Here is a 24,072-nt window from a genome sequence, read left to right as displayed (position 1 = left end):
TCATCCCTGCTCATTTCTTACCAGGAGGAGGACAGGATGGGGAAACGGCACTGTGAGTCTGTCGATATTCTATCCTCGTGCAGTGACTAATGTGGGTGTCCTGAGGTCCAGGGCTGCCAGTCAGGCTGGAGGGTAGCATAGCGGAGTCCCAACCCTGGCGTAGGACTGACTGCTCTCTGCTGCCCATTCTACAGAACCTGGTCTGTGGAGACAGTCCCAAGCAGGAGCCCTTGACCTGATGCTGCGATGTCCCTTCCTCTGGTGGACGCCAGCTGATTACTTAATCAGACAAAGTGTCTGCGGCTGAGACAGGGGGACCATTGGGAATTTCCCTGATGCCGCAGCCCATATTTAATGAAAGTTATGGTGGAGAACAAGGGCCAGCACTACAGAAAATTAGAGCTGGTGTTCCCAGCACCCCACCCCCCTGCAGTCCATGCAGGGGTGCCTCCCTGCAAAATCTTCTTCTGTGACACCAAGAGGCTGTAGCAAGGATCCATGGGACCTGCACCTTCAGGTCCAATAAAAGGGAGATGTGGGGTGGGGTGACAGGTGCAGATACCTTTGGATCTAACCTTCTACAGGGCTGCGAAATCGGGAAGCCTTGTCTGGAAGTCTGTCCCGGCCTGTGAAAGAACGCGCTGCTTCTTTCTGTCTCCTGCTTCTTTGGATTTGGAGTTCTGGAAGCCAGCCCCTGGCCCACAGGGAGCCCTCTGACCCCAGAGTGTTGGAGAGGAGAGTGCTAGGAGGGTGAGCTCTGGTCACAAGCAGTGGGACGAATGCCCAGGGGTCCCCAGAGGGCCTTCATGCTGGTCCTTTTTCCAGAGATGGGAGGGGAGGCTCCTTCCCTGGGAGCTGTTGCTCTGGCTAGTTTGGCTGGAGAGAATCAGCCACACTCTCTCCCCAACGCTCCTTGACACTGGGGCCTTCTCACACCTGGAAGCATTTATTGTAGGTTTTGGGCAGGCCGTTTGCAGAAGAACCACTCCGAATGGCCCATGAGTCCATGATACAACATTGAGTTCTACTCGTCCTCAGGGAAATGCAGATTACATCAGCAGCTATGCTCTTTTATGGCTTACGAGATCAACCAAGATGAACGAGTAACAAAATCCATTGTCACCACAAGGGCAGGGACAGTCCTCGGCTTGTGGGAATGCATCGTGGGGAGATAATTGAGAATGTGTATACAGATGCCCATAGCGGCCTTGCTTCTAGTAAGGAAAAAACGGGAAGGGCCCTGGGATTGCAGAAGGAAATCATGGCTCAGCTACACAGTACAGTGCCTGCAGCCATTTAAAATAATATTTGGGTGGGGGGGAGCGCCTGGGTGGCTCAGTTGGTTAAGCGTCTGACTCTTGATCTCAGCTCAGGTCTCGATCTCAGGGTCGTGAATTCAAGCCGTGCCTGGGGCTCTGCACTGGGTGTGGAGTCTGCTTAAAAATCAATCAATCAATCAATCAGTAAGACATTTGGTAATGATCTTGGTTGGATGGAAAGATGTTCCCAGTGTGCTTACCCAACAGAGTGGCAGAGTATATTTCTACCTGGGTGATATCTGTACGCAGATGCACAGAAGAAATTGAGAAAGGTATAAGCCAGCGTGTTAAATATGTATGTGTGGGTCCTTTCTGTTCTTCCAGTGAATTCGTAGGCTTTGCCTACGCGGAGTTGGGAAAATAAAACAATATATTTTTAATGACAAAAGTGCTTGGAAGAGCTTGTCGTTGGTGTGGGTGAGGCAGGTCTGGGGTTGGGTGGGGAACGCTGGCTCAGCGGGGAGGGCCCCAGAGATCCTCTGGCTGCAGGCCTGTTTGTTGGCAAGGGGCAAGAGATTAATCTCAATCTTCCATCCGCTGTGTCACCGTCTATTTCGGGAGAGTGGCAGCTCTTCACCCTCTCCAGCAAAGGTGTCAGCTGCGGGGGAGGAGTCATCAGTCAAGGGGACAGAGCAGCAGCAGGCCGGGGGGCCGAGCCATCCCGCAGAAGGAAGGAGGCCTGTCTCCAGGGGACAGTTCCCGCGGGGCAGGGCTGCCGGACGGAGCTCTCTGGCCCCCTTCGTGGTCAAGCCACTCAGGATTCAGTTTATCGAATCAGAGAGACTGTGGTCCAGTGTCAGTCATATGCTGACCCCCAGGGCCAGGAAAGGGCCACACATTTTCATGAGGTCCCCAAGGAGTGGAAGGGGATAGCCCAAAACTGTGATCTGGAAGCAGCCTCCAGATAAGGAGACGGGGGATGAGAGGCCCAAGGGCAGCAGGTGACTTATGTGTCACACATAAGACACCCGGAGTGGGTTGAGTTGTGTCCCCCCAAGAGATATGGCCAAGTCCTGTGAAGGGGAACTTATTTGGAAAGGGTCTTTGCTGAGGTAACTAAAGATCTCGAGATGAGCTCATCCTGGATTTCGGATGGGTCCTAAATCCAACGGCAGGTGTGTTTTTACAAGAGAGAGACGTGACAGAGGCAGAGGGTGGGGACATGCTGTCATAACCCGAGGAATCTCTGGGGCCACGAGAGCTGGAGGGGGCCACGCCGCATTCCCCTGCCCTCGAGCCTTCGGAGGGAGCCCGGCCCTCCTGGCACTTCAGCTCCAGGCTCTGGCCCCCAGAACTGGGAGGGAATAAACTTGCTTGAAACCACCTAGTGTGTGACAATTAGTTAGGGCAGCCGTAGGAGAGGAAGACAACACCCAGACCCTTGAGCATGACCTTGAGTGTTCTTTCCACCAAGTACCCTGGGCAGGGGCTGCCGCTGGAGACAGCACGGGCTCCAGATCGGGTCTGCACATTCACTGTACAGCCTCGGCGTCCTGATATGAACCACTGGGGGCTTAATATCCCCTGAAGTAATTTGTGCAAGCCCTTTTAAGGCAATAAGGGTGGGTAACGGCCAACCGCCCAGGTCTGGAGTTAGACTGCCTGATCCCGAATTATGGTTCTACCATTTCTCCACTGCAGAACCTTAAGCAAGTAATGCAGTGGTTCGGTTTCCTTACCTGCAAGCCAGAGTCACCATCGTACTTGTCCCAGTGTCTGCTTTGTGGGTTAAAGCAGTGTAGACAGTGCAGGATGCTAACCTCCAGGGGGGTTAGCTGATGTGCCCCCACTACTTGTGGGGAGCTTTTTGTTCCCACAACATCTGTTCCTAAAGAGCACTGCAAGCTTCCACCCCTCAAGAGGGAAAAGCACGGGAAAAATACATAAAGGTTCTCTTTCCTTGGAGGGAGCAGAGAATTATCTGCTGATGAATTTGGGGAAAAGGAGTTTGGTCCAGCATCATCAGCCATTAGGGGGAATGGCCTGTCTGTCAGGGGTGATGACTTAGGAAGCTCCTTGTGGTGCACCGCTCAGCCATTTTCCCATCCTATCTTTATTCATACATTCATTCAAAAATATATTTTGAAAGTTCTAGATACTGGGAATACAGCAGGGAACAAAACCAGAGAAGCCTGACCTCACAGAGCCGACACTGGAGTGGGGAGCATCAGAGAAGCAGAAAATAAACGAATACATATCTAGGCAATATGGCAGGTGTGGTTGGGTGTTTTTGGAGAAAAATAAAGCCAGGTGTGGGGGGTGGAGAATGATCGTGAGGGTGGTGAGAGCATCTCCAACAAAGTGACACCTGGGCAGGGGCCCTAAGAATGTGAAGGAGTGAGCTGGGTAGAGGGAGCAGGTGCAAAGGCCCTGAGGTAGGCTGGTGCTTGGGGTTGTTGAAGGAATGGCAAGAAAGGTAGAGTGAGGGGTTTGGAGGGAAGGCAGTGAGGATCTTGGGTTGCATTCTGAGAAGGATGAAGATGCTTGAGAGGGAGGGGATCTGAGCTGAAGAGTGATGGGATGTAAGTTTTTCCGTAAAACACTTGTGGCTAATGAAGGGAGGGTTGGGGGTTATCTGTGGGACCCCACATCTGTAAGAAGTAGGAGGAGTTCACATCTTTGAATGCACTTCACTGAAGAAGGGTGAAAAGTCATCAAAATTGGTAGCGCCCAACATTTTTGCCACTAAGAACCTATTAAGTTACTGTTTCCAGACCCCAGCGTTGAAAGGTGTTGTCCACCACACACCTGCGTGTTTGACTAACAGCCCCTACGGCCTCATCACAAACAAGTCAGTGGCTTCTGATCGGTTTTCTGACAGATCCGCAGCCCGCCTTCCAGACCCTGGCTGGGCATCACACACTGGGACCCTTCCCACCTAGACATTTCTGACCTGTTCTGGATTTTCTTGGTTTTAGTGACATTTGTGCACCGTGTGCCAGGCTCTAAGCTGGGAGCTGTAGGTGCAGACATGGTAGGCAGGGCTCCCCACCCTGTGGAGGATGTATGGAGTTTCAGGAAGGAGAAGCCTGACTCAGGGAAAGGGGGAACGTAGGTAGCATTCAGGGCAGACTTCCCGTAGGAGGAGTTTCCTGAGTTTTGAACAGGAATTGACAAACTTCCTCAAAAGGGCCAGATGGCAAATCTTTTGGGATGTGTAACTACTTGAATCTGCCATCATAGTGGAAAAGGCCTGCAAGCACGTGGAAACCAATGGGCCTGGCCGTCTTCCGGTATGACTTGACTCCCAAAAATATATGGGGCGGGGGCATAGCAAGAGCGGTGTGGCCCCAGAGCTGTTGTTCGCAGACATCTACTCTTGAGGAATAAGGACATGACCTCCCCCCAGGAATGGCTCCAGGTGGAATGGGAAGTACAGAGCACAGACAGCACCCCCCGAGGCAGCCCCAGACCGGGGGTTGTCTGTCCAGGCATCCACAGGCCCTTCCAAAGGGAGGACAGTGAGCGCAGCGTCCTGAGTGGTTCTTAAGGGTTTCCCCTTCTCATCTTATCCTGCACGTCCTAACTTGAATGGCTTACAGAAGTTTCTCTTATAAAATGTTGACGATGATATTGTGGTGATGATGATGGTGTATGTTTTGAATGTTCTTACGGGGCAAAGTTATAAGCTGTAGTCCTGCGTCAGTCTCTCTGTTTCTTTTCCTCCCCTCCCCTCCCCTCCCCTTTCCTCCCCTCTCCTTCCCTCCCCCTCCCACCGTCTCTCGCTTTCCCTTTCTCTCTTGTTTTTCTTTCTTTCTCTCTCTCTTTTTTCTTTACCAGCATATAACATCCCGAGGACCACAGCTCTAGACTGTAGGCTCTCACAAGATCTCTGTCACAGGTAGGGAGTCTTGGCCCCAACTCTGGCCATGCCCCTCACTCTGGGTTGCATCTGGGACACGGGACAGGCAGAAACCACCGCCCAGAGGCTGCACACTCCGTCGGTTGCACAGGAGTCGGGGGGGGGGGGGCGATGAGTGACGGGGCTCACGGCATGTGTCCTGTCTCATTACAGCTGCCGGACAGTTGTGTCCGTGTGAAAATGCTGCTTCAGCTCCTGATTTAAATGGGATTTTTTTTTTTTTTTTAGATTTTATTTGTTTATTTGATAGAGATCACAAGTAGGCAGAGAGGCAAGCAGAGAGAGAGGGGGAAGCAGGCTTCGTGCTGAGCAGAGAGTCTGTTGTGGAGCTCGATCCCAGGACCCTGGGGTCATGATCCGAGCCGAAGGCAGAGGCTTTAACCCACTGAGCCAATGAGGTGCCCCTTAAATGGGATTTTAAAAGATTCTTTAAAGACTACCACATTGCACTGACCAAAAAAACAAAAAAAATTTTTTTTTTAATGTCTTAATTCAAATTCTCAGTTCCTGGTCATGATTCTCCCGTGACCCCACACTCAGCCCACAGGAAATCTGCCAGGGACCATCCTTTGGGATGATACCGTCGCTAGGGGGCGCTGTCCTATTCCTGGTGGCGCGTCTACCACCCACCCTCGCTTTCGGATTCCACCTGTGCCCCTCGCCTGCAAGGCCTTTCTCATTCCACCGGAATAATCCTTCAAACTCAGAGCTGTTCATTCGTTCCATAAATGTTGTTGAGAATGCACTAGACCTTCCAGACACCCTCTTGCTTCATTCTCTACATTTGTGAAGCCCTGTAGATCCCCAGCGGTGAATTATCTTCCTTTCCAGTGGCCTCATGTATTTTCGGTTTGGTTCCTCTGCTGGATTGTAAACGTCCTGGGGCCAGGGATGTCACTTCCTTCGGTGCTACAGACAACACGGGCAGAGGGAGGAAACACAGGCTTCAGAGTAAAACAGACTGAGTTGAGTGCAGCTTGAATTCCGGCTTTCCCATTGAATAGCATGTGAATTGCCAAAGATTTCTGAGGCCCGTTTCTTCAGTTAGGAGTTGAGCATCTCCCAGATGACGTAAGTGCACTAAGGGGCGCACACTATATCCAAACACAGCAGGTGCTTGGTACACGGTCCCCACATGGGCGTGTCCACGTTTCCCACTTTAGGGCATGGGTGAGGGCTCAGGACGTTGTAGGTGAATTATACTGAGTTGGGAGATTTGCATATTCATTCTTGTCAGAAATCTGCCCAGTGAGTCTCCCATGGGCTCTTCCAGCCCTGCTCTCCTTCCAAATGTTGAATCACCAGGGAGCAGCCCTTTGCAATGTGGCTGCAAATCCCTGAAGAAAGGTCACATGCCGGCTTTTTAGGAGACGATGGCTTTTATTTAAAAAGAAGGAGCAAGCCAGTAAACACATGAAAAAATGCTTGAGTCGCTATTCATTAGAGAAATGCACATCAAAATCACACCCACCAAAAAAATGAGATACTACTTTGCACCCCTTAGGATGGGTCTTATTATTATCTTTTTAATATGACCTAACAAGCATGGGCAAAGATGTGGAGAGACCCGATCCCTTGTGTGGAGCTGACAGGAACGTAAAATGGGGCGCAGCCACTGCAGAACACAGTAGGGAGGTCCCTCCAAAAGTTAAACATAGAATCACCATATGACTGAGTAGTTCTGCCTCTGGGTATATATCCAGAACTGCAGGTGGAGAGTTCAACAGATACTTACATGCCAATGTTTATAACAGAAGTATTCACAATAGCCGTGGTGGAAACAACCCAAGGGTTGCATCAGCCAACAAAGGGAGATGTAAAATGTGGTGTATCCACTCCATGGAGTATTATTCAGCTTAAAAAAAGAGGGAAATTTCAATACATGCTACAGCCATGGAGGGGCCTTCAAAACATCGTGCCTGGTGAAATAAGCCAGTCACAAAAGGATACAGAGCGTGTGGTTTCACCTCTATGAGTAGCCAAGTTCATAGAGACAGAAAGTGGGACAGTGGTTAGCAGAGGCTGGGGATGGGGGAAGGGAAGTCATTCTTTAACGGGTACAGAGTTTAGGGGATGAGAATGTTCTGGAAACGAGAGTGGTGATGTCTGTACCACGTTGTAACTATACTTCACGACACCAAATCGCACACTTAAAAACAAGTAAGGCAGTCCGCGCTATGTCCTGTATGTTTTACCACAACAGAAAGTACACGGAGGCGGGTCCTCTGGGTGGCTCAGTTGGTTGGGCAGCGGACTCGATTTCAGCTCTCGTCAGGGTCTCAGGGTCAAGAGACGAAGCCCCTGCATCAGGCTCTGTGCTCACGGGGCAAGTCTGCGGGAAGATTCTCTCTCCCTCTCCCTCAGCCCCTTCTTTGGCATGCTTCTTCTCTCTCTCTCTCTTTCTTTCCCTAAAATAAATAAATCTTAAAAAAAAAAAAAAAAAGAATGCAGAGGAAGAAAGAGAAGGAGAGAGAGGAGGAAGAGGAGGAGAATGGAGGGAAGATGGAGGAGAAGGGGGAGAAGCAGAAGCCGCCTCCTCTGTGGTCGGAGAATGGCTCTCAGCGTGCAGATCGTCCATTTTCCACACTGCTGAATCCTGCTTTGGCGCTGAGCTCTTTCTGCCTCTCTTCGGCATTCCAAATAAGTAGAGGAAAGAAGACCGTTTCTTTTGAGTTCTCGCGCTAGACCCATAGAATTAAAAAATGCCCCTCTCGCTGCTGCAGAAAAGCACGAAGAGCACGGTGACGGTGGATTTTTGACTGCCTGGGCATTTAGGCAGACATTGTCCGCCTCTGAGGGTGTCTTGGGATGAGATGAACATTTGAATCTGTAGGCTGGGTGGAGCAGAGTGCCCTCCCCAGTATGGGTGGGCCTCATCTAATCAGTTGATTAGAACGAACCAAAACTGACTTTCCTGTGAGTAAGGGAGAACTCCTCCTGCCTGAGGGCCTTGAGCTGGGATATGGGTTCTTGCCTTTGGACCCAAACTGGAACATTGGCTTCCTGAGTGTTGAGCCTGCCAGTATTCAGCCAGGAAGTACCCCACCAGCTCTTGGGATCTCCAGCTTACTGGGTGCGGACCTTGGGACTTACCCTCCATAATCGTGTGAGCCGATTCCTTATGATACATCTCTTTCCTTACACACACACAAACACACACACACTCTATTGGTTGTGTCTCTGGAGAACCTTGACTAATATAGGGAGCCTCCTCAGATATCTGGAGTCAGGTGTGGGTATAATTTGAAACCTTAAAAATCTGAATAAAAATGAGCGCTGTATTTTAAGCGTGAATGGTGGCCAGGCGCCACGGTAAGTTTCCAGATGTCTCCTTATGTCATGTTCACAACACCATCACCAGGCCACTGGGGGGAGCGGGGGGGCATCCCTGCGCATCTGCATTGAGAGCTATGCTCCTGACAAGGGAGACCTCTGCGGTCCATCTAGGTCAGGGCTGGAGAAGACAGGAGAGTTTTGGGAAAGTTCTGAGCATCTCTTTAAAAGACAGTCTGCATGAAAGGAGCTTGCTGTGAGATTCTGGGTGAGGCTGGGCAGCCCTGGGAGTCCAGGTGGGCCGGGTGGTGGTCGGAGTATGGACTCGAGCCAGGCTGGCTGGGTTCAGTCTCAGCTTGGCCATTCCCCAGCTGTGTGGCCTTGGGCAAGTCACTTAATGTCTCTGTTCCTTGTTTGGATCATCTGCTAAAGGGGGATAGTTGTAGCAGGCTTGTCATTGGGCTGGCGTGAGGATCAAACTACCCAATATATGTAAAGACCTAAGAGCAGTGCCCAGCACACTCAAAATGCTGTATCAGTGTGGGCTTTTGTTCACTGATCTTAACTCAGACAGCTGAGGAGATGGGGGTCAGGAGGGGAGGGAGAACATTCCAAATCAAGCAGGGACATCCCAGGGACTCATTCCCTCCCCTCATGGGCCCATGCCCTATCCCCCCTTTCCACTGGCCCTGCCCTAGTGCCCCTGCCGTTACACAGAAGGTTCTCAGGCCAGAACTGTGTCTTTCTCTTCTTCCTTCCCTCTCTCCCTCTTTCCTTTTTTCCTCAGCTTCCTTTTTTGCATCCATCACAGCCTCTAGCATAAAACCTTACCTGTTGTGTATAATGCACAAATCAAAGAAAGCCATTGAATAGCTAAGCTTAGTCACCAAGAGTGGTCCTGGCATAGAAGGTAACTTCCTTTGCCGGGCACTTTCCCCTAAAGTTCTCAACCAGAAGGACTTTATTGCCCTTGCCCCCACGTGGCACTGTTGGGAGACATTTATGATGGTCCTACTGGGTGCAGGAATGCTGGTAAACCTTCTGCCCCACATCGGATCGCCCTCCCACAACACTTAACTGACGCAAGACGTCAGTACTGGCAAGGGTGAGAAACTCTAGTCTCGAGTAAGATTGTGGAGGAGAGAAGATACACCCAAGGTCAGATTGTCCTGACTCTGGAGTTCTGCAGCCAGCCTGGGACATGAGCCGCAGCGCCCTGCCCCCTCTGCTGAGCCTTGTCTGCCGGGATGACACTCTTTGTCCGACTCTTCTTATTTCTGTGCCTTTTGTGAGCTAGGAAAACCCATTAAGACAGTGTATCTCATCGGGCTAGCTCCAGGTGTGGTTCTAGAGTCTCCCACGATGGGTGGGTTGGTGTGCAGTGGTTTGCAAACAAGCCTGTTTCTCCTAGGTACAGAGAAATGTGGAATGATATTCTCCAAAAGTGTCATTTTGTAAATGTGTTTAAAAAAATAAAAAAGACCATTGTGGAAATCGGAATGGACTCAAGGAGTCTTGGCGAGCAGAGGTTGGATTTAAACGGCAGGCTCTGTGGGCTTGTGTTGTTGTGTTGTGGGTGTTTTCCAGTGACTACAGCTTATCAAAGGCAAGAACTGCTAGGAAGGTTCTCCGGGCAATAGTAGTGACTTGGTACAGATCTGAAGATTGCAAATATTTTGCAATTAGGAATGGCCTGTGCTTCATTGGAGTTCATCTTGTTTATGTTCATAACATCCCTGGCTGTGGGCAGGGGGTTGTTTAGAGGAGCCTGGCCAATTGATTTGTCCACTTTCCATAGAAGAAAACAAGGGAAGCCCAAAGGAACCCCAATATGACTCTGTCTTCAAGTTCTCCTAATTCTGTTCAGACGCATTTAAAAGGCTCATAAGTAGTCAACGGAAGATTGGCTTCTTTAAGAAAAAGAAAGTCAGAAGCGAGCCCAGCATAAACTAGAGAACCATGCAGAGCTCTCGTCCAGCTCTTTCCCGGGGTATGTGAGGTGGGCGCGGGATCAGGGAGAGGAGGAACTCGGAGTCTGGTTGCCATGGCAACGGCTTCCACAGGGAGGACAGCATCAGTGGGTTTGGCTGTACATCACAGAAAAGACAGGCCAGGACAGAAGGAAGGAGGAAGCCTCTTCTGAGCTGGAGGAGGAAAGAGATACTAACCAAGACCTGAAGGGTGGTTGCAGGTTTGCTGGGCAATTAGCGAGGCTGCTTTAGGCTCCACGGAAGCCAACTCCCTTGTGAGGTGTGAAGAGATCATTCTGACTTTCATATAATTCTGGAGATGGATGGAGGGCCAGCTCTTTGAAATGGAAGCCCTGACAAAGAGAGCAATTGTGGGTTTTCCTAAAAGTTGAAAGGAAGCCAGGGGAAGCGGAGGTTGTAGACAGCTGAGCTACATGTCAAAATGGTGTCCTCAAGTTTCCGGGAAGCTGAAGGCAAGCTATGAAAACTCTCTGTGCTTCAGTTTTCTCATCCATAAAATGGGCATGCTCATACTACCTAGCTCGTGAAATTGTGGCAAGAATGAGGAGTTGGTATGTTTGTAGCACTTGGAATAGAGTTTGCACGTACTGAGTGCAATACGGATGCTAGTTTCTACTGCTTTGTCTTTCTCTCCTCTTCCAGATCAGAAACAGAAGACCTGATCTCTTTATGCATTTTAAAGTGGCACATTTTCTTGTATGTGAAGTTTGTGAAATCATGGAAGCAACTTGACTTTGTGTACAGTTCATATTGTGTATCAGTCAGGGTATGTAGATTACACTTGGTAACAAATAGCCTTTGGGGGCTGACTGCTCACACAAGTCTCTCTTTTGTTTGTGTCCTGGAGTCCTCACATGGCCTCACCTCTGTGCACATGCAGAGAAAGAGAGAGAGAGAGAGAGAGAGAGAGAGATATCTTTGGGCTGTTTCTTCCTCTTCTTAGAAGGACACCAGTCCTATGAGATTAGGGCCCCACTCTTCTGACTTTCTTTAACCTAATTATCCCATTATTATCTCTAATTACACTCACACTGGGGGTTAGATCTTCAACAAATGCGGGGGTGAGGGGGACACAATTCAGTCCATAACAGGCTTGGTGCTGGAGGTGGGGTCTCTGTTCAGGATATTCATTTGGAGACCCTGGCAAGTCTTGGCTTCATCTCAACCCACGTCCACGTGTCCCACCTCAGTTCATACTAAACACTCCTTTGCCCACTCTGCTGCCCCTGGCTACACAGTGTTGCTGAACACTGAGCTCTTTGCCAACTTCCTGCCTCCTCTGCCTCAATTATTCTTCTGTGACTGGTTCTGTTTCATTCTCAGGATCTTTGCTGAAACTGTACCTCCCGAACACCCCATCTAAAGACGACCCTCTTTCCCAGACACCCCTCGTTTTACCCTAGTGTGTCATCTTCACATTTATGTATTTCTTTTTTTTTTTTAAGATTTATTTATTTGAGAGAGAGAGAGAGGAACACATGTGCATGCATGCAATGGGAGAGGCAGAGAGAGAGGGAGAGAAGCAGAATCCCGCTGACCACGGAGCCCAAAGAGGGGTTCGATCTCCTGACCCCGAGATCACAAACTGAGCTGAAATCAAGAGTCAGATGTTTAACCGACTGGAGCACTCAGGTGCCTCAACATTTATGTATTTCTTGATCTACTCATTAGTTGTCTACACCTAAGCTGTATTAGGGCAAGGATTTTGTTGAGCTCACTGCTGTATTCCCAGGGCCTAATGTGTGGGAGATACTCAATAAACACGCGTTGAAGGCACGAATGTGTGTCTGTCTTCCAGGATTTATACTCTTTGAGATTAAGGGCCACCAATCCCTTGGCACAAGATAAAGTGTCCACTAAATGTGTGTTGAATGAATAAAGGAGTGCGTGGAAAACCATTGGCATGGTGCTTGGATCTTCATGCCTCAGGCAAGTTTTCCTTTAGGCTCCCTAGAAAGCAGGAGGGTGTGGACCCCTCCTCCCTGCAGTCCTCCGAGCTGTCCCTGTACTTCACTGGCTGGCAGATGAAATGCTTTATTGTACGTGAAGAGCTTAGACCAGTGTCTGGTCTCTGGTAAGCTCAAGTTAGTGTTTCTCATGACTGTTGTTTTAAAGCACTTTCTCACACGCACTCAGCAGTCAGATTTTCCTGGACTGGAGGGGGAAACTTCTTTTTGGATCAGCCACTTTCCAAGTGAAATCTTAAAGGGAACCTCAGTACATAAAACAGAGGTTACCAGGCTCCTCTGGGCATCGTGGGAGACAGCGTCCCAGAAGCTTGCCAACTCTCCAGGGAACCTGCATTTTAAAGCTCTCTTCAGGTGATTCTGAAGCTCACAGAAGCTTCACAGCTTTGGTAACTGCTGTTGGAAGGCCACCTTCAGAGAGAGCCCATTTTCCCCGCTCCCGTGGAGGGAAAACCCTTGTAGAGTAGTGGAGTTGTGTTCACTTTTGTCCTGAGGACAAGGGGAATGGCATATGGCCCAGAAGGTGGCACTCCAAAATGGAGTGAATTTCATCCGTGGGCACTTCCCCCCGCCCTTCCATTGACACCCCCACCCCACCCCCCACTTCCCGGGAGGCCAGGTGGTACCCAGGTCTGGATCAAGGTCTGCAGATGCTCTGACCCTAAATCTCCTTTTGCGTGGCCACGGGGTGGTTCAAAACCCAGTTCCATATCTTAGAGCGGGGCGAGGGAGACCAAGGCCTTCTGTTTTTCCCATGGGGATTCCTCTGGGGCTTTTTAAAAAGTTAAATTCCATTTTAATCAACTCCCCCCTCCCCTTTTGCTCTTGGGGTGGGGGGGGGACACTCCCACTCTGCGCTTGGCAAACCCTCGCCCTGCCAACTTTTAGGCTGGCCCGCAGATGTTTCTCTCACCCCGCCTGCTTTTTCCACAGGCCGCGAGGAAATCCAGTGTTCCCTGCCCCTGGGAAACAGGAGGATATTCCTGCATGAGCTGTCCGAGGCCAGCTTCAGCGAGTGCAGGTTCAGCCTGTCGCTCACGGACCTGTTCATCATCATCTTCTCCGGGGTGGCCGTGTCCATTGCTGCCATCATCTCCAGCTTCTTCTTGGCCACCGTGGTGCAGTGTTTCCAGAGATGCGCGCCCAACAAGGACACAGAAGATGAGGACGAGGATGAGGACGACTGAGGCGCCCCCTCCCTTCCTGGCTTGCCGGAGCCCAGGCCGGGCTCCTCTCCACGCGGAGAGGGAAGAGGGGAAGGGGGAAGCCAGAAGGAGTCAACCTTCGGCAGGGCCCAGAGAAGCCCCTGCCCCTGGCCGTGCACCTGGTGTGCCCGTAGCCACGCCCCGGCCACGCCCCGGCCACGCCCCCGGCACGCCGAGGCCACGCCCCCGGCCGACCTCTGGGACCTCCTAGCTCAGAGTTTAGAACCTGCCCGGAGGAGCTCAGGAAAGATTTCAGGGGGGACCTGCCTCCCCGCCCCGCGGGAGATGCGAGAATGGGGGAGGAGACGGCGGGTCAGGCTTCCCCGCTGATGGCTGAACACCAAGTCAGGCGGTGTGGACGCTTGCAGTTCCCGCCGCCAAGCTGGTTTGTGCACCTGTTCTGGGCCTGGACTCGGAGACGGAGCAGTGGCCCCTTCCACCCCGCGGGATGCAGCGGCTCTGATAGGGACCCGTGTCCAGGGCCCTGTCCTTGGAGCCGGGTTTCTCCTGCTGTAATGGGTTTCAGCAGCCTCGGGAGGTGCGGAGGACAAACCCCCATTTGGCTACAGGGGCACGGAGGGGAAAGCTCAGGCCAAGCGGTGTTCGTTGTTGCCGTATTTGGGTAGGCAGGTGAGGAAGACTGACAGGCAGGACTCGCCCTCATCCTCGGCCTCAGGAAGCAACTCCTAGAGGAAGGACGGTGGGTCATACAGTCTGGAGGACCTCTACTCCCCGTCACTCTGCCCCCCGAAATACGACCAATCGTCCTCCTTCCTCGGCCCATTAATGCCTGACCCCGTCTCTGTGCTGGCCTCGGTCTGGACTTGTCATCTCCAGAACTTGCAGCAAACTGTCTTCCAGGCCAGGATTCCAAAAAGCAGGTTGTACCCGACCAACAAAATGTTAAAAACAAAACCAAACCAAAAAAAGCAACCAAACCTGGGACTTGGCCTCTGAGAAACGTCCCTCCCTCCGTGGCCTTAGGGTGTGTGTGCTATTTCTTGGGAGCACACGTTGTGACAGGCACGGCTTTGCTGGATGTGCAAGATGGCACTGTGGGGCAGAGATAATACGAAACCATGTCACAAGCCCGGCGGGTTGATACCAGGTGACAGCGTCTGCAGCCTCAGACCCTGCTGGAGACTGAGACGTAGCTGGGGCTCGAGAGAAGCCCCTGGGTGTTGCTGGGAAACACCTCTCCATTGTGTCTCACAATATATTCCTTCTGTGTCCTGTTCCCTTGCTCCCTGCCATCTCTGTGACCACATATACCGACTGAGCGCTTGCAAAGGGCCAAGCATTGGTCTGGGTGGTGTGGGGAGGAGGTGTTGAGTGAGAAAACAGAGCCCCCAGCTCTCTTGGCCTCGATTCTTACCGGGGCGTGGGGGGGGGGCACAAAACAAACAAGGAGACCGAACTGTAATTGCAGGTAGAGACAAGCACTGTGAAAGATATCAATGAGATCCCGTGGAAGAGTAGTGGTTAAACTCCAGAACGGAGAGTTGCGTGTATTAGCCAGGGCTCTGCAGAGAAACAGAACCCACAGGACATATGTATTCTATATATCTATTACTTATCTGTTACTGTCTGTCCGTCTGTCCACCCATCCATCCGTCCATCTAGATTACAAAGGATTGGCTCACAGAAGTATGGAAGCCGAGAAGTCCCTCTACGCACAGGTGACCAGCTGGAGACCCAAGGCCAGCCGGTGGTGTAGCTCCAGTCTGAGTCCAAAGGCCTGAGAACCAAGACAGTTGCTAGTCTAGGTTCCAGACCGAGGGCAGGAAAAGACTCAGCTCAAGCACTCAGGCAGACAGTGAACGGACAGTGGGGGGGGGGGGGTAATTCTCCCTTCCTAAACCTTTTTATTCTGTTCAGAACCCCAAAACAGACTGGATGCTGCCCACCCACCCTGGGGACCACCCTCTGCTTCACTCAGTCTGCAGACGTAATCTGTTCCCATCGGGAGACACCCTTCCGGTCATAGCCGGAAATCATGTGTAACCACATTTCCGGGCACCCTGGACCCAGGCAAGTTGATGCATAAAATTAACCGTCCTATCAGGGAAGGTCTCGGCGGGTGGCTTCAAGCGGAGTCCTGCCTCTTTCTCTACCCTCCATCCCTCGTCCCCCCTCTTGAGGAGACTTGCGGCCCTCAGCATTGTTGCCTCAAGGGGAGGAGACCCCTCGCCCAGGGAGCTGTCCTGTCACAGGTGGGCAGGTGAGGAGGGGGGCAGCATCTTTGTCACATGCCGTGGCCCTTCAGCCCCAGAGGGAGCCCCCCTCTGGGGTCTACCCCTCAATGCAGGTACCACTTCCCTTGAGAAAATAGAATGAGCTGCCTGAAAGTTGTCGTCACCAACATGAGGTGCTGTGTGAATGTCAGGCCTGAGGTTCCAGCCACAATGTGCCCCTCACTGTGAATGAAGGCTCGTGCAGAAGGTTTTCAGTCAGGAGAGGGGTGCTCTGCTGATGGTGAGCTTCGGGAGGGACTGAGGAAAAGACGGTGGTGGAGGGTGTGCGTCAAGGGCTCAGAGGTTGAGAATTGGAGGCACAACACAATCTCCCATTGTCCCCTCCCCAACCTTGCCACAGACTCACTGAGACTTGTGTGGGGTCAGAATCTCTGCCCGTTGTCACAGTGTCTGATGCCCACCCCCAGGGGCACCGTCAGAGGGACACCATTAAAGACCCTCCATCCAACGGGGCCCCCGCCAAAGTTACAACTTGTTTCTCCCAGAATGCTAGGGAGATGGTGCCCCAAACTGGAATATTCCTACCCCAACCTTGTTCTATGGGGCTCCAGCGGATGAATTCCCACCTCCGGAGTCTATGCTATTCCTTATAATGTGACCCCTTAGAAACGCAAGCCCTGCACAGCGTGGAACTGTTCACTGAGGGAACAAGTGAGTGGGGGAGGGGTGACCCAGAGCTGGAGGTGGGCTCTTGAAGGGCGTCAATCAACCCCCACGTCTGCCAGCTGCACCCCAGAGTTTTCGAAGAACCATGACTCTGGGGAAGAAGAGGTTTAAATCATTGCCAGCTGAAACCGTCACTGTCTGGATATAAAACTTGCGAACCACTCTGGTGGTTGGGGACAGGAGGGACATCCACGCCCAAGAAAATACACTGGCCAGGAGCCCCGGCTCAACTGGGGAAATGCCTGTCGAGAAGTGGGGTGTCAGCAGGGGTTTAGTGATCCCTGACTTGCTCTGGGGTCTCAAGTTGTCACTGGCAACAAGGATGATGCAACACCACCTCTCAGCTCTCCACAAGTGTCCCTGAGTCTTCTGTGTCCTCTCCTCAGCGTCTCCCCATCACAGCACTCCGTAATGTGTGCTTCACAGCCCCTGCCCAGGATGTGAAGTTATCCTACCCACTTGTCTACATGCTTCTGGTCTACCTCTCTGGCCTGGAACATGAGCTCCCCAAGCACCGGGACGTAGGTCATTGGTGTCCCCAGGTTTAGAGCCATCCATGCTTGGCACACTGTGGTGGCACAACCAACATACATATTGGGTAAAGAAAAAATAAAGAGGAAATGAATGAATTCTATGCACTATACCAGAATCTCTACAAACACAAGCTCTTTTCAAGCATTCTCGTAACTCCAGGTGGAAATCACTATTAAACCCATTTTATAGATAAGGAAACTGAGGCCCAGAGAAGGTGGGCAGGTGACAGGACATGGCAGAGCTAGAGCCCACTCATAGTTGGACTAAGAAGCCTGTGCTCCTGCTTATGGTAGTAGTTCATGCGCCTTGAGGATGCTGTCTGCGAGGTGCTGGGCCACACCCATTACGTGGCTCCCAAGCCCTGGAAGGGGGTGTGTTGGTCCGGCTTCCCCCAAGAAAGAGAACCAAAAGGATGTCATAGATAAAGAGATTTATTCTAGGGAGTTGGTTCGTGTGACTGTGGAATCTCCCCAGTCTAGAACTGTCAGGGCTGGCCGGCTGGCCAGAGACCCAGGGAGGAGCCAGTCTCACGATTCAAGTCCGGACACTGTCCCCAGCACAATTCTTTCCTGCTTGGCGGAGGTCGGCCTTTTTGTTCCATTAGAGCCTTCTGCTGATTCCATGAGGCCGTATCACGACTGGGCGATCTGCTTTACCCAGAGTCCACTGATTTAAATAATCTCCTTTAAAACACCCCTGTAGAGACACCCAGCATGTGTGACCGCATGTCCGGGCGCCGTAGTCCAGCCGACTGACCCATGAGGCAAACCATCACAGACAAGGTACCACGATCACCTCCCCTTTACAGATGCATCGCCTCCATGTGGCCATTGAGAGAACTGGTGCGGTCCTGGGAGTAACTTGCTTGCCCGGACATGCTCAGGCCAGCGGGGCGGGCTGGGCTGGGACGGTGTGGGGCGGTCCTTTTCTTGGATCTGTGTCCTGGGCTCCAGGAAAAGCAGGTGGGTGCTCCCGGGATGAATTTCTTTTGAGTCTCCCATCCAGTGTCTCAGACTTCTTCGGGACAATCAAAACCACCAAAATATTTCGCCTTGTCTCGCTCTCCTTAATGTCTGATGCCCTGTAAGGATGACAGAAGATTCTGGTAGCAACACAGATGAATTCGTCTTTTATTAGGCTGACAGTGGGTAAGACCCTATAGCCCATGAACCCAGACAAGGGGGCCTCTGGTTGGGTCTGGCACTTTAGAGGACCCTATCCTAGCCTTTGTCTAGCTGTGCTCTTCCCCCCTCGGATGAAGAATCTATGGGGCCCAGGGTGCATTACCGCTCAGAATGGGCATCCTTTTCTAGAACATTCTCTGGGTACTTAGGACTCCAGAACTCGCTGCACAAATGACATCAAAGGATATGGACCCACCATCCCTCCTCCAGGACGGAATAAGTGGTCAGGCAGTAGAGACTGGGGGCATGGGAATAGAAATCGGATGTTACTTAAGTGTGTGCATAAGACCCCTAGAGGCGCAGGATGGAGGCAGAGCTGGGAAGAGAAACGGGGAGGTCTTAGAGGCTCAGTTCTCCCCACGTGCACATTCTGGTGCAGAAGGTCTGGGAACGTAAGAATCATTTGAAGCTGGCCTTCCGTTCATTAAGGAGGTAGTTTGTGAAGGTTGCTGGTGGAATATTGTCTTTAGCACTTTATCTTCATTGATGACTTACGACGGTTGGATGTGCGTATGCGAAGTGTATTTTTAACCCTTGTCCCGGCTTCATGGGCTGTCACCGGTGGGCCTGGGTACCACAGCTGGGGCCAACAGGCGGCCACAGGCCCTGGCTCTGGCCTTAGGGCCCAACACTGCTTCTGCTCCACGGGGCTTTGTACAGAAAGTATGAAAAATGCACACACACGTCGTCAGCCACAGAGAAGGCTTCGCAGGGAACATCTATGTTTCAGCCTCCCCATTCTGCCCCTCCTTCGCTCCCTGCAAAGTCCCGCTTCACGCTCAGATGGCCAAAGTTACAGGCACAGATTCTACCTTCCGACAGTGGTGGGGCACGGGTGTTTTTTCTAAGCTATTAAATTTAACTGGACCCTGGAGCACATCAAGTCTCTAAGCCTCCTTCATGTACAATCCCACACCCACCAGCCGAGTCAGCCGCCAGCCCTGGCCTTGGCCATAAACTCCTTTTTAGTAGCCTGAGGGTTAAGGAACTCATTCATCACAAAAGTGGTCTGTTGAATCCTGTCTGGTAAAACCACCCCAAAGCAGACGCCTGTGGCTTTCATTTGCCTGCAGCCAACAAGGTAGCTTTGTTCTTTCAGACTCCAGGCTAATAAACACGCATCCCAACTCTAAATTGTTTTTTTCTGGGGAAGGATTTCTAAAAAAATGAATACGAACTCTCTTCGATTTGCCAGTGGGATCTATTTTTTGGAAAAAGCACATTTCTAGGGTGCGAGTTACTGTGTTATGGTCTTGGGAAAAATACAATGTGCTTTTTGGTAAGACCTCATACCCGTGTTCAGGACCATTCCTCAAGAGCGTATCTGCTGCCTGGAGCTTCGTTGGTATCTGAGCTAGGGGTGGGTTGACCAGGAATTGTTGTTCCCAGGTGTGTCACCCAGTACAATAGAGCGAAGCCACCATGCGTCCACCAGCCTCCAGCAGAGTCCTGGGTAGCGGACGGCTGGCCCTCCAACAGGGAGTCTGTCCACTCTATCTTTACAGCCAGGTGCCCTTGGCCATGCCAAGGACCCTCTCGAGCCACGACCCCCCACAACGAATAGAGTAATACTTCTTGGCAGAGTCGATGAGAAAGGATGAAATAATGGCCCCTACAAACGTGGACCCTTCCCTCCCCACTCAGAATCCCAGTGGTGCCTCCCTGAACACTCACAGGTGCACAGAAGAGGGACTGTCTCAAGAGAACTGTGGAATCAGCAGCCAGATCCCAGGCTCCGATCACAGGAGCCAAGGGCCAGCCGCCCGAAGACCTCTGGAGCTTAATGAAGGAGCTCAGCTATCCTTTTCATCCTTTTGGGACCAGCCCCAGCCCACAGCTCACGAGTCTGCATAGATGTCAGAGGCCATGTTCACACGTGTAACCCGTACACCCCTGGGGTCCACTCTACAGAGGTACAGATGAGGCCACGTGAAGATTCGTTCATTGTTGTTGTCCTGGTGGCTCCCACCTGCCTGAATGCAAGTCAGGGACCGGGTCCCCCTGCCCACTCCCCTGCCCACAGACAAGAAGACGGAGAGTCTCTCTGAGGCTTAAGACCCATCCTGAACTCATGTCCACAAAGTGTCCTTCCTGTCTGCTGTGGGTTCACCCTCATCGTGGGGAGCGTGGCCTCCACCTGCCCTGCTGGGGCTCCTTGGGGGACCCCTCCCTCACTGTCAGTGCCCTGCCCGGATACGTATTCCCACATCACCCTCCCTGATCCCTGGCTCAGCCCACAGAGCCACAATGTGTATCTCGAGGAAATCGGGACAATGTCCCCTCTACAGGGTCAGATCGGGGAGGCTGTGGAGATCTGCTGAGGCATGGAGAGCTGAGGGCTCTCTCTACCCTTGCAAGCTGCCTAGGAAGACAAGAAATGCAAGGCAAAACGTGCCCACCACCCGGCTCCACGCTGGCATACATGGACGTCTTCCTCTGCCCCATGGGGTCCCCTGCCCCCAAAGATGCCCATGAGATTGCCAGCTCCCTGAGGTCAGACGCAGATGGTCCCCATCACTAAGCACTGACTCTTGAGCAGGCCTAGCAGATAGGAGCCCCCAAACATCACATGAACAGGGAATGCACACTTTTTCCCATCTGAAGAGGCCACACCAGGTGGCCTCCCTTAAGGAAGGAAGTGTGAGGGAGTGAGGGGGCAGAGCAGGGTCCAGACTGGGTCCAAGCTAGCCTATTGCACTTGACCCATGGCCACTGAGACGGTCCTACCAGAATATTCGGGGGTAGTATTCCTGGAGCATTGAAATAGAGTAATAAAGTATTCTGGTATAGGATTTGCATCCACCTGAGTATTTGAAAGGCCCTTGGTCTGTGTGATGCTGCCGTGGGTGGTCCTGGCCTTTGGCAACCTTCTTCTACCCCTCTCCCCACTGCCCATGCCGGCGGCCCCTTGGCATGCAGGCCTCGCTTGTTCCAGCCTGAGAGCCCTTGCAGCCAGCTGTCCTCTCTGCTTGCGATGTTCCTCCTCCAGATCTTTGCTCCTTCTCCTCATTCTGGTCTCAGGCCAAAGGTCACCTTCTCAGGGAGGTCTGCCCTTCCCATCCCAGCTAAAGGACCATCCCCCTGTCCGCTCTACTGCACGTCACTCTGTTTCATCCTCTTCAGAGCACTCCTCGCTGTGCGGGCTTCTTGGGTTTTGCCTGCCTCTCTGTTTGCTCTGTTTTCCTCCTCCCTTGATTGTAAACTGTGAGAGCAAGGTCCATGCTTACCGTGTTTATGCCCAGAGCCTAGACCTGTCGTGAGGTTGGCAGGAGCCTGATAAATATTTGTGAGGTGGATGGGTAGGTGGGTGGAAGGGGAGATGGATGATGGATAGGTGGATGGGTTGGTGGAGGGATGGGTAGGCAGGTGGATGGATGAGTGAGTGGACGGATGGATGGATAGATGGACGGGTGGATGGTTGGATGGATGGTTGGATGGATGGACGGATGGATGGATGGAGGGAGGGATGGATGAATGGATGGGTGCATGGGTAAGCAGGTGGATGGATGGGTGAGTAGGTGAGTGGGTGGATGGGTGGGTGGATGGATGGATGGATGGACGGATGGTTGGATGGATGGATGGAGGGAGGGATGGATGGATGGATAGATGGACGGGTGGATGGTTGGATGGATGGACGGATGGATGGAGGGATGGATGAATGGATGGATGGATGGAGAGAGGGAGGGATGGATGGATGGAGGGAGGGATGGATGAATGGATGGGTGCATGGGTAAGCAGGTGGATGGATGGGTGAGTAGGTGAGTGGGTAGATGGGTGGATGGGTGGGTGAATGGATAGGTGAGGAAATGTATGGATAGGCAGGTGGATTAGTGAGTGAGTAAGTGAATGGGTTGGTGGATGGATGGGTGGATAGCAAATTTTCTACCCTTTCCAAGGACTTGAAAGCCACACATAACATGTGAGGGATATAACCAAGAAAGGATTTACAAGCCATATAGTGTGTGTTAAAGGAACATGACTCTTCACCTTGCAGGGGGCAGGGTTCCAAGTCCAGGGATGCAACCATGTTAGGGACCACTTGTCATATTTCCTTCCTTAGCAGTTGCCCATCTGGTGGCTCAGGAGCCTTCCTCCCCTACCCCAGGGCGGACTTTTGATTATGGATGCAACCCCCAGACTTTGCACCTTACCTTTTGTCTGAGAGCCCCAGGAAAACAAGCCCGGGTCAGATCGTCAGATTGCCATGTCCTGGTAGGTAGTGGCGCCGCCTCTGCCTCCCTCCCACCCTCTCTGAGTCCCCGTCCCCCTTGCTCTCCTCTCCTTGGCCCTGCCAGCCTTGGCATCAGCGGCTGGATACTGAGTGATCTCCATCCGTGACCATCTGACCCCTAATTACTTCCGTTAATTACTTGGACAGGCTTTCCCTGCAAGAAGGACTTAAAACCCAGCGAGGGCGAGAGGGCGATGTTCTTCACCTGTCCTTGTCTACCACCTGCCTCTAGAGGGAGGAGACTGCACCAGTCAGGGTATTTGATTTTCCAAAGATTTGCTCTCCCTGGAGGTCAGTCTGTACTTTGATGAGCTCCCTCCCTCTAACAGCCTATTCTCTTGCTAATCATGAATCTTTCAACGTGCCTAAAGGCTTGTTGGGAGAAATAAGTGTGAGAGCAGGAGGGGGAGAGCTCTCCTCATGGGTCCAGCATGGGATTAAGCCCCTGGATGATTTCTGGTCCCTGTTCTGACTCTCCCCTGGAGCTTCCCCACTACACCCCCCAGCCCAGAGCACAGAAGCCCAAGCAGAGCATAGACACCCCTCAAACCAGTCTTAGGGAGACTGTGTGGGTCTGCACTTTCTGCTCATTTTCTCCATCCTGCGTAAACCTCCTTGTCCTAGATGCTCCTAGATGCTGGGACTTGATCATTCATTCATTCGCTCATGCATGGGTGCACGCATTCAGTGTCCGAGTATATACCCCAGGAGGGCACTGTCCTACGGTGCCAAACAGGACAGACACAGCCTCTGACGTCAAGCACTTTCCTACCAGAGAAAATAAGAAAGACAATGATCAAAACAAAGATAAGGAGTTAGCTTGCCGCTCCCTGAGGAGCCCAGAGCAGGAGCCAGCCCAGGGTGAGGGGCCAGGAGAAGGGTCCCCAGGGACAATGGGCCCTGACTTCCCCTTCTTAGAACATTCACTAAACCGGGCTTTCAGTTGAGAAAGCTTCCTCTGTCCCTTTGAGATGTAGCCCTACGTCCTGTAACTCAGGAGTTTTTCTCTAGGGCTTGAGAGTCATTCCTCTGAAATGCAATCATTGGGAAATCGGGGCCCCAGGCTCCCAGTCCCTCGGGGAGGACAGACTCCTAACTTCCACGACTGCCTAACAGCCTGGGCACTGTCCATGCCTACCACCTGCCTGTAGAGGGAGGAGACCGCACCAGTCTGTGGTTTTTCTGCCCCCATCCCGCGGCCCCCACCCATTCTCCCCCTGCCTCATTCCCCCTTTCAAATGCCCAGTCATCTCTGGCAAGTCTGCCCTCCCCCTACTGTTGGCCTCTCCAGAAGAATCTATGCTCACTGCTTTTGTTTGCATCGTGCTGTGTTTACCTTGGACACTGCGGAAGGGGTGTTTCATCTGGAATGAGAAAGTTCACCAGGCGAAGGGGCTGGCTCTAGGGCAAGGAGGTGGGGGAGAATGTTCTAGAATGTTCTAGAATGTTCTAGACAGAGAATAAGGGAGGAACTTGAGGAGGTTTAGGGTCAGGATATGGGAGGGATGAGGTCTCTGGTGCCTGTCAGGCTGCTGCTTCTCACCCTGCCTCCTTCCCTTTCCTAGTCACCCCTGCCCAGCCCTCT

The 24,072-nt window shown here is 52.1% G+C and overlaps 2 protein-coding genes across 2 annotated transcripts in view; one reads left to right on the top strand and one right to left on the bottom strand.

The window, feature by feature from the left end:
• The window catches only part of LRRC38 (leucine rich repeat containing 38), a 28,621-nt gene extending 13,767 nt beyond the window's left edge, over positions 1-14,854 (top strand). The window contains 1 exon segment of the mRNA XM_059376331.1: positions 13,346-14,854. Coding sequence (XP_059232314.1) covers positions 13,346-13,599 — 254 coding nt within the window. The 3' untranslated portion in view covers positions 13,600-14,854.
• Positions 14,205-24,072, bottom strand: part of LOC132001610 (PRAME family member 8-like) — a 41,713-nt gene continuing 31,845 nt past the window's right edge. Inside the window, 1 exon segment of the mRNA XM_059376329.1 lies at positions 14,205-14,303. Within this exon segment, the coding sequence (XP_059232312.1) occupies positions 14,205-14,303 (99 nt within the window).

The sequence above is a fragment of the Mustela nigripes genome, chromosome 14 (assembly GCF_022355385.1).
Source record: "Mustela nigripes isolate SB6536 chromosome 14, MUSNIG.SB6536, whole genome shotgun sequence".
NCBI lineage: Eukaryota > Metazoa > Chordata > Mammalia > Carnivora > Mustelidae > Mustela > Mustela nigripes.
The sequence above is the reverse complement of the archived record's forward strand: the minus strand, read 5'-3'. Positions and strand labels throughout refer to the sequence as shown.